Here is a 10,516-nt window from a genome sequence, read left to right as displayed (position 1 = left end):
CCAAGAAACGAATGTTTATTCAGCCATGAACATTCAAGCATAACAGCCGTTCTCAAAATTACACACATTTTTGAACATCCAAGCACAGGTGTAACTTTGTTGGGGTTTTACTTCCTCATAATCGAGACATCAGACTGACCAAAACCGTATCAACCACAGGTCATGGCAGCACCATAGATACAACATAATAATGCCTTTGACACAGAGTAGTCTCAACAGAAAAAATGAAGTCATGCTTTACAAAGGTGACTAAGCAGAACCTGGAAGTCAAAACAAGTGGTAGACAAGACAGGAGAAGGTGGTTCTGTACCACTTTGTTCATAATACTTGTGCAGACTCTCAGAAATTGCTTCAGGAAAAGGTTATAGACTTAGTGATTACAGAGAGATTAATGGTGCCATGGTACCTACGTCACAAGCCCTTGGGAATAAAGCAAGTTCTCTGCATACCCACCTGATAAATGAGGTTACACTAGGTACTAAGTTAATTAGTAGCAGCCTGGGCAGGAGGTAAAATAGATAGTGAGAAGAAACAGGGGAAAGGTGAACTGATACTTAGAGACTGAATGAAGAACAAAGATCAACAGTGAGATACTGGAAGAAAGACTGAAAAACAAGACCTGTGGTCTTAGAAAATCTGCTGTCAAATGAAGACTGATCCCCACAGCATGCCTGAACAATAGAGAACACAAATAGAGAACGCTTTTTTATAAAAAGCATCTCTACTTCACATGAAAGGGAGATAGTTTAGGATGACAGTATAAATGTCCTTGTTTACTCTCCCTGACTTGCACCCCTTGTTTTGTAATCACTGCATAGTAATACCTATCAGGCCTTTCCCAAAAAACTCTGGGTTCTCTAAATTTGGTATCACCACAAACTTCCTGATGTGGTCATGTGATTGATTTTTCATTGTTATGGATAGTGACACACTGTAAGCAACATCAGTCTGAACCAGAGTAAGTAGATAATCAGAATGGCAAACAAAGAAATTTCACAAATCATTCAGAAATGCAAAATGTTCATACGGCATTGTATCTTTAGATTCACAAGGCAGTCTGTATCATATTGAGAGAAATGCTGAATTAATGCACTCACAGTTGCATTACAAAGTATTTTTCTTGTAAATGCATAAAAATCATCCCTAAAGATTCATCTCAGAAATCCGTAAAATTCCATGAATTAAATATACAATGGTTACTGTGGTGGTTTTACCCCGCTAGGCAGCTAAATTCCACCACAACCATTCTCCCACTCCACCTCCTCAAAAGAAAAGGAGATGAAACTATAATGGAAAGAAAAAGGTTTATGGGTTGAGATAATGATAATTTAATAAAAGGGAAAAGAAAGAGTGGAAAGCAAAAAAGCAAAGCAAAAAAAAAAAAATAAAGCAAAGGCTGAGCAGAAGCAAAGAGAAAAAAATTATTCTCTACTTCCCATCAACATGTGATGTTCAGACGTCCTCTGAACCAGGGTCTCAACACACAAACACAAATAGCGTTTTTTTGGGGAGGACAGATGTTTTCATAATGAGGGGCCCACCCCCCACCCTTTCTCCTTCCCCTAACCCAGCTTTTATTGCTGTGTGACATCATATGGTATGCAATACCCCCTTGGTCAGTTTAGGTCAGCTGCCCTGGTGATGTCCCCTCCCCACCCCTTGCCCACCACCAGCTTCCTGGCTTTGCAGGGTTTGGAGAGGGTCTTGATGCTGTGCCAGCACTGCTCAGAAATAGACAAAACACTGGTGTGATACCAGTGCTGTTCTAGTTACAAGTGCAGAGCACAACACTATATATGGGCCACTGCAAGGAAAGTTAACTCCATCCCAGCCAGACCCAGAACAAACTGAAATAAACTGAAGTAATAAAAGCAACAACTAATGCAACAGAGATACCCACCATTTCTAGCCTTTTTTTTGTCCTGGTATTTCATAACTATGTCTATAAATACTTTTTAAAATGGTGCACCAATCAAAACCACTAAAAAAAATCTCAACAAAACCTACTTCTTTTTAGCTTTCCACAAATCAAACAGAGCCTTTCCAATTGCATAGTTTTCCATCAAATAATGAAGATTTTTCCACCTCTATAACTTTCTCCTGACTTGGCAAAAAGGCCTAGCCCCTATGCAGTTTTCACGTGTCTACTTCCCACAGCAGAACGTGCAGATGACTGCAGTGCTGTGGCTCTCTGCAGAAGGAAGCTTGTAGAAAGCTAAGTACTTCAAGACGGGATTTGATAGTCAGTGTAGATACCAGAGCTGGAAGTTGCCTCAAGTCATCAGTCTGTGCTAGAAATTCCTGATACAATTAACAGACAAGGTGAATCAGCTTCTACACCTTTCTGCAGGGCTTTGTTGTTTACTCAGTCAAAGAACTTCCTTCTACTCCAATAGTTTGGGCTGGGTTGATCAAATGGTGCACACTGCAGACCTAAGAGATATTTCTGCTCTTCCTCCCTTCCCCTCCACCGCTCCAGTTATGCATTTCCATTGCTTCCTTTGAATGGGGATCTAGTGGTTAGATGATCCTTTGGAGATCAGATTCAGCCCAATAAATTGGCAAATAATCCACTCTGGAAAAATGTAAATATTTTCTGGCTAGCTTAGACAGCTGAGCTGGCTCCGTGAGGGATCATCTGATCACTAGAATCCCTCAAGGACAGGCCTTGATAGATGGCAGATGGAGAAGATGGCAGAAGAAGAAAGGGCTACCATTTTCCACAGCAGTTATCTATTAGTTTTATTCAGCTGCCTTGTCAAATCATACTTTAACTTGCTACTTTAAAAAGTGGAAACATTTTCTTTGAAAATAATTCTTCTGATAGTGATGCTCTTTTATTAGAATAGCTCAGTAAGTAGAACACTTAGACAAGGTCTAAAGTGTATTTTTATTCCCTCCTGAACCAAGGAGGATTTAAATCTTTTATCTCTAAGGAACAGTTCTAACCATTACCAACCTACTAGCTACCTGGTTAGAAGGAAGTTGCTGTTTGTGCTCAGGCATCAGACTCCACCACCATTCAGTCATACTTTCTGTGTAGAGAAACTGTGAAAACAGTTTTGTCAAAACCTCCTTATCAGTTAAGGTGTTCTCAACCCTAGGCAACCCCAAAACAGAAAAGGCTATAAGAAACAAATCAGTTTTCCTATTTAGATGATAGTCTTGCAGAATTACATGCTCACACCAGAAGCCTGACTTCCTCCTCTTTACATGGATGTTAAGTCTTGCATCTTCAATGGAATTCTCTTGAAAGTAAAGAATTGGCAACAACCAGAGAGCTGAAAGTCTTTATATGTCACCAGCCAAAAAGGCAACTCTAAAGGTAAAAATAATAGAAACACAGAAGCATAAACAAGTCTATGCTAGAAGGGGCGGTCATCTAGTCTGAAACCAGGGCCTTAAACTCAGCTGAGTCTTAAGTATTTCCAGCCAAGATGATTCCATCACTTTTCTGGGCAAGTAACTGCAACATTTACTTGTTTTCATGTTGAAGATTGTTTCTCACATTCAGAAGGCTCCCCTCTTCCCTATTGCCTCCTGCCTGTCACCATGCATCCTTGTGAAAAGAGTACCACCATCCTCTCTGTAACTACCTACTAGGTGTTGGAAAACCGTGAGTAGGCATTCCCCACCTGTCCAAGCCTTCCATTCTCTAGGCTGTACAAACCCACTTCCTTCAACCTCTCTTAACTTGTCAAGTTCTCCAACACTCAAATCTTGGTGGCAGTTCACTGGATCACATCCAGTTGTTCAATTGTTGGGAGGACCAACACTATACACAATAATCTCGGTATGTCATAACAAGTGCTGAGTAGAGCGAAATAATCATACCCTTGGTCTCTTGACTATACTCTTACTGATGCAGCTCAGGACAGTTTGCTTCCAGTGCTTCTAGCACAAACTGCTGACTCCTGCATAGCTTGTTGTTTATCATGACCACCAGGCTATTTTGGTAGAGCTCCATTCCAGACCCCAACCTGCTTGACATTATTCCACCCATCCATGACTTTACGTTTATCTTTGTTAAACTCCATACCATACCTTGTTGGCCCATGGTGAATTATAACCTCAATATTAATTAATAAACAGTTAGCAGGACATATTCCTATTACAAATAAACATGAGCTGCAGCTAGCCCCTTAACATAACTCATGTTCAGTGTTTGAGAACTTCCAATGATTTTCAGATAAAAAGGTACAGGTGGTAACAGACTTCAAAAAGTAATTCTGTACCTGCTCTGTTGATTACCAATATTCCTCATTCCCAGATACACCTGGGAGTAAAAAGGATTTTAATCCAGCCCTCTATAAAATAGTAACATTTTTTCCTTTTGTCTGTAAAATCAAAGAGGGCATAAAACAATATCTGACATGCAGCACCCAATCAGGATAGAAAAATGTACAAATTTACATTTTACAGAACTCATAAACAGATTTATATGTGGGCCATGAGATGTAGGCTGGACCTGCAGTCCTTCCTGCTTTGAGAGGCAGAGATCAAGATTCTTCTGCTGTATGGAGAGAACGTAATTTTCAGAGCAGAGTTTCTCTTATGAAAGTAGAACACATCTGACGCAGGTAAGCACTCCCCCTCTGTTTACTCCGCCCTCTTTTCAAATGAGTTTCCTGCTTTTGTGGGACAGACCTGGAAGAGCTGGAAAAGTGTAGAAGGTATGTGATCGTCTAGAAATTTTTTCAGAGTCAGAACTTGGAAAGCTGAGGTTCTACTTTCCCAAGGAAGACTAGCACAACAGGATCTCCCTGTGGTTTTGTGCCTACCCATATTCACTAGTTTCCAGCTTTTACTTTCAAAATAAATCTTCCTCGTGTCCCTGAAAGAAGACTCAAAAGGAGGAAGGGAGAGTTTTTACTGGTATCCTGTCCTCAGGTCAGAAAGGGAAGAAGCAGGGACAGAAGAGCTTGCATGAATCTCCTTGTGATGAAGATAGAAGTTAAAACATGACTGTTTCTACCTACCAAAGCCTCGTTCTGGTAAGTCTATGTTTAAAGCTGACAGTAAATAAGGTAGTAAGAACATAATCTGTTCAGAAATAATGTGTTTCTTTATCTGGCATTTATATGTATATACATTTACATATTTTTGCTGTGTAACAAGAGAACACATTTAGTGTGCAGAAGCACACAATGTAACATGGAACTATATAAAACTGTATTTGTTTGGATATTTATAGTAATTAAAACATGCCTATTTTGTCATACTTTTTTCATTCAAAGCAGTCTTCATCAAAACGGTGGGATATATGTTAGTGTAACACATACTAGATGACTCCCTAATGATTGTATTTCTTGAATACCACAGATCCTTGGTATTCATTCCATATTGATTGTACACAAGAACTACTGTCTCTTTCAGAGATATGTGGTTTGGAACTAAGGATAGGAGGGGCGCTGGTGAGAATAGAATGGTGAAAAAAAGAAAAGTAGATCAAAAGAAAAGGACTGAAGATACAGACTTTTGCTAAAATGTGTCTACATTTTACAAAAACAGACATACTGAAGCTATATCTAGAACCTAATATAACGTTATTGCTAAAATGCTACACAGAGGACATTCAATTACTGGGACAGAGAGCACCTTTGGCTACCTTTATTCTGTGATCTGAACTAGTACCTGAATGTTCATTGTGCAATTTTAAAATGTCCTAGAATAAACCTTTACATCTATTCCATCTATTACTTTTATGCAAAGTGCACAGAATCAAATTTGTATCCTAGACTTAACTAATAGGTAACTCTACCACTTTAGATAAGCCTGAGAGTAAGTGCCAATGATCTATTTATGCATTTTATGTCTCGTGCCTTCAAGTCCAAGCATTCCCATTATTCAATATGCACTCACACAGGAAATTCTAGTAAATTTACATTGGCATCTATTTATGCACAGATCTCCCAGGCTTACTACTGGATAGTAATTCCACGATGGATAATATTCCATCATAAGAACATACAGTCTATAGCTGCATGTTCTCATGATGGAATAAACTTGTGCATGCATGTTATTTTGGTCATGATACTGGTAACGTGTTTGTATGGCCACATTTCAAGCTGAAAAAATATTTTATCTTCTACAGATGTCTGTCCCCTTAACTGGTTATCTGTTCTCGAATGTCTACTACCACCACCCATACTACCATGTGGTTAGAGTCACACTGGAAGAACATCCGCCAAGCCTTGTTGCTTCTTTTCACTGCTGCTCTTCTCATTGGGGTCACCATGCTAGCCATTTCATCTAACATTAACCCAATAGGCTACTTCTTCCTAGGGGTAGGTGGAATATGCCTGATTGGCTATTTGCTGAGCGTGTTTGTTGAGTGTTACTTGAAGAATCAACACCGACGTGACACAAATGAGATACCTCCAAACAGACAAAGCCAAGCAGGGTAAGCACCAACTCAGTTATTCCTCTGTAACTGTCTCTCTCTCTCCTTAAAATCATTTTGTTTTGCTGCCCTTCCCCTAGGGAATCAAACACAGAAACCATTCCAGAAGACAAAAGGTTTTTTTAGGTTGTTTTCCTTCATTACTCTGGTATAGCTTACAAATGTCTGTGCTATGGATCTCCTTTATCCTGTCCAATATATATTTTCTTCCTCCTGGGAACTGATCCACTAACTATTTCTAAGGTTTCCAAGGTTAAACAGATCAGGCCTAGTTTTATCTTCCCTTGAGTAATCAAGTTCTGTCGCCAATGAGTCAGACAAGGAAAAAGAAAAAATGCTGTGGTAATACTGAACCTTAGCTCGGTTTAGTTCTATAAACCTGACCTCCAAAGCAACTGTTCTTTGGCAAACTTTGAAAAAAGAACCTGTAACTGGGTGTGTTTCCAGTCTTAAAAACCCAACTTGACACTAACAGGACCTGATTTTGAGAATCTCTGAATACTCACACATCTTTTTGGATTCATGTATGTTTGCAGGTTGCACTTTATCATCTAATTTACCCACAATCTGTGTACTGTAGTTGAAGAGTTTAACTTTATTTGTATGTTTGCTTCCTTGTCTGTATAATCCAGACAATCATTATCCAGGTGCATAATTTGCTTGATGTTGAAATGTACAGTGTTGTAAGAATGCAAAAATGTTATTGTGTTTATTTTTAGAAAGATTAGAGAGAAAGAAATTCTGTAGTTGTTTTTGATAATTTGGGGGCATACTAAAAGAAAACTAGTATCTATTTATTTAAACATATGTCCTAAAAGGGAAAACATTTCTAAGGTAACAATTTTCTCTGCAGACATTCTTCTTAAGGCAGAATAGCAAATCCTTGTTTAAATGAAATGATTTATTTTTCTCCACTTACATTCTTAAATACTGATGAACACTGAGCTAATGTGTTAAAACAGAGATAAAAAGCAAAGTCCTGTTTTATTCAGAGAAATAACTAGCAATCAGTAATTCCTTGTAGTAAATTTTAACTGCTGGCAGATTTTAAATGAGTAGATATCAAGCTAAGCCTAACACACTGAATTTAACAGTGTGTTTTTGTGGTTTTTCTTTTAAACTTATTCTGGTGAATGTGGGAAAATGGTCAGATGAGCCACTCTCTAGACCAGGAAGCAAGGTATTAAGCTGGCTGGATAAGTGAACTGATGCAACAACAGAATATGACATGCAATAATACCACATGAAATATCCTGCCTCAGTTCCATCTACTGATTCTAGTATGGTCCCTATTCTACATTATTTAAACTACAAGCCTCTACATAAAAAAAAAAAAAGTAAAAAATCAGTAAAATAACCAGTGTAACTGACATTCTGCTTTTGTGCATAGGGTGAATGCTGCCTATGAAGCACCTACATACGAGGAGGTGATGACTATGTCAGTTCCAGCAATATGGACAATTGCATCCAATCCAGGCTCAGTGCCCTCACCATTGAGTGACCCTCCCCCTTACAATGTAGCTATTGAATCACCTGCCCAGGAAGAGACTGTGATGGAAACCCTCAGGGTCTCAGTGGCATCAGCCACAAGGAGCACCTCTGAGACAGACACAGGCTCCAGGATGCACTTGCAGCTGGTGCTGCCCCCAAGATTGCGATTTGCTTCAGATATCCATGAAGTGAAAGGTACCACAGACAGGTTTGAGCCACTGGAGCCGCTCACTCCACCACCTGCTTATGAGAGTGCCATCAACGATGAGGTCTTTGAAGATGTCTTCCAGCCCTCCACAGTATGATTAATTCCACCTTCTATGAAGGCAGGACCAAACCCCCACCTGGCTGAACCTCATGGTTCTCCTGGAGGGAAGGTGAAAGAGCTGATTTTTTTCATGCCTGCAACAGGAGAAGTTTGTCTTATCATTCCTTGAACCAGAGCTGAACTACAGACATAGCATCTAATTTCACTACAAACTTTGCACACTAAATAATTCAGTGCAATACCATGATGCTTCATCTTGGCACAAAATAAACAAAGTCACTGAAGAGAAAATTGTGTGACATATAGCAACAACCGAAACTGGAGATATATCTTTATGGGGAAGAAGAGCGAATCATAAGGAAAGACAAGCTGCCTTGGAAAGGGGAGGAATAGAAACAGCTCTGAGTAGATTCTGCCTGTGCATTACTGTTTGCCTGTGCAAACAGTATCACTGAGAGTTTTGTGATCATCAACCACCCTAAATTTCCTATTGAGAGACTGAGACTGCAGTTCCCTGATTGAAAAGTTTTGGCAGCAACAAAAACTTATGATCTGTGCTATTTGTTGCTACATCTCTGCTGCACTCACACCACATTCTCAGTTGTGCTAACATTGAGAGGAGGAGGGCTGTATTCATTTGGAAGCTGATACTACCTAATACTATCACTTTGCTGCCAATCAGCTCGAGGTTGAAAACCTCACAGCAGTTGTGGCATTATGAAACAATGTGTTATTTAGAAGGTTCTCATCCTACACTGCCTGCAGGTGATGAACATAAGGAAGACAACACCATTTTTTATTGCAGTGCGAGAGGTCAACAATGGAACACATACCCTCTGCCTGGAGGGCTGCGCCGAGAAGAACCTCATTAAGTTCAGCAGGGGCAAGCGCAGGGTCCTGCACTTAGGGAGGAATAACCCCAAGCACCAGTACAGGCTGGGGGGTGACCTGCTGGAGTACAGCTCTGCAGAGAGGGACCTGGGAGTCCTGGTGGACAGCAGGCTGACCAGGAGCCAGCAATGTCCCCTCGTGGCCAAGGAGGCCAATGGTATCCTGGGCTGCATTTGGAAGAGTGTTGCCAGCAGCTCAAGGAAGGTGATCCTGCCCCTCTTCTCAGCCCTGGTGAGGCCACACCTGGAGTATTGTGTCCAGTTCTGGGCTCCCCAGTACAAGAGCAACATAGAACTACTGGAGTGAGTCCAGCAAAGGTGTACGAAGATGCTTATAGGACTGGTGCACCTGTCGTACGAGTACACTCTGAGAGAACTGGGCCTGTTTAGCCTGGAAAAGAGAAGACTGAGGGGAGACCTCATTAATGTATATAAATATCTGAGGGGAGGGTGTTGAGAGGATGGAGCCGGTCTCTCTTCAGCTGTGCCCAGCAACAGGACAAGAGCAAATGGGCACAAACTGAAGGACAGGAGGTTCCGGCTGAATATGAGGGGGCACTTCTTTACTGTGAGGGTGACAGAGCACTGGAACAGGTTGCCCAGAGAGGTTGTGGAGCCTTCTTCTCTGGAGATACTCAAAACTCACCTGGATGCCACCCTGTGCAATGTGCTCTAGGTGATCCTGCTAGGCAGTGGGGCTGAACTAGATGATCTTCAGAGGTCCCTTCCAACCTCATGCATTCTATGATTCTGTGGACCACCAGTTTTGACAGCTCTACAGTAGGGCTTACTACACTGTTATAGTACAGACTCAACCAGATCACTTGATATACTTTGTCATCATGACAAGTGTTTGTGTAGGAAGGTCAACACTCCAAGTTCACCGTAACAACCCCATGCATGGGCATTTCTCTCTGGTACCTGGAGAGGGGCAGTCTGTCTGTCAAGGCTGTGACTGTAGCAGAGAGCACCTGAGAATAAGAGTCACAAAGCACAGGTGGTCTTCATCATGACAGTTCTGGTTTGGAGCCAGGTTCTAGCTTTCATCAATTAGTGATACTATTCAGTCTTTTAAAATGGGCAAGATTAAGTGTTAGACTCTGTTAAAGTAGTTTGCAGTAAGCAAAGAGACATTCAGGTCTGGTGAATGTCCAAATTAAAAGGGAAAGACAAACAAGAAAAAACAAACATGGTCATCCAGATCTCCTTATGACTGCAGGCAGCAATCATCACAGCATTGTTTCATAAGCCTACATCATTTTTAACTCATATCATTCATAGGCTAAAAGCAAATAAATTATTTCTTATTGTTTGATTCTTATAGTTGAAAGAAAACATTTTGTATGTTGTTTATTAATAAACAAGACTACATAAAAATACCTAGTGGCATTGTTCACTTTTCTTCTCAAAATATATATTTCACAAAGCCATGATTTATACCTGCTTACATTATGCTTTTTTGAC

At 40.5% G+C, this 10,516-nt stretch overlaps 1 protein-coding gene across 1 annotated transcript; it reads left to right on the top strand.

Annotated features, from left to right (window-relative positions):
* The first annotated feature begins 4,647 nt into the window (after window positions 1-4,647).
* Window positions 4,648-10,422, top strand: TMEM139 (transmembrane protein 139). Its single transcript, XM_035545973.1, has 3 exons — window positions 4,648-4,994; window positions 6,095-6,403; window positions 7,794-10,422. Exons 2-3 carry the CDS (start codon window positions 6,129-6,131, stop codon window positions 8,197-8,199), a joined length of 681 nt encoding a protein of 226 aa, XP_035401866.1. The 5' UTR covers window positions 4,648-4,994; window positions 6,095-6,128; the 3' UTR covers window positions 8,200-10,422.
* The last annotated feature ends 94 nt before the right edge of the window (window positions 10,423-10,516 follow it).

This window comes from Cygnus atratus, chromosome 1 (genome assembly GCF_013377495.2).
Source record: "Cygnus atratus isolate AKBS03 ecotype Queensland, Australia chromosome 1, CAtr_DNAZoo_HiC_assembly, whole genome shotgun sequence".
Taxonomy (NCBI): domain Eukaryota; kingdom Metazoa; phylum Chordata; class Aves; order Anseriformes; family Anatidae; genus Cygnus; species Cygnus atratus.
Note: the sequence above shows the minus strand (reverse complement) of the source record. Positions and strands in the feature narration are given on the sequence as shown.

What these genes read in the sequence shown, in the direction of transcription:
- TMEM139 (XM_035545973.1), top strand. Translation starts at nt 6,129, where the DNA reads ATGTCTACTACCACCACCCATACTACCATGTGGTTAGAGTCACACTGG. An exon ending in AACAGACAAAGCCAAGCAGG is followed by an intron (nt 6,404 to 7,793) that starts GTAAGCACCAAC and finishes TTTTGTGCATAG; the next exon opens with GGTGAATGCTGCCTATGAAG.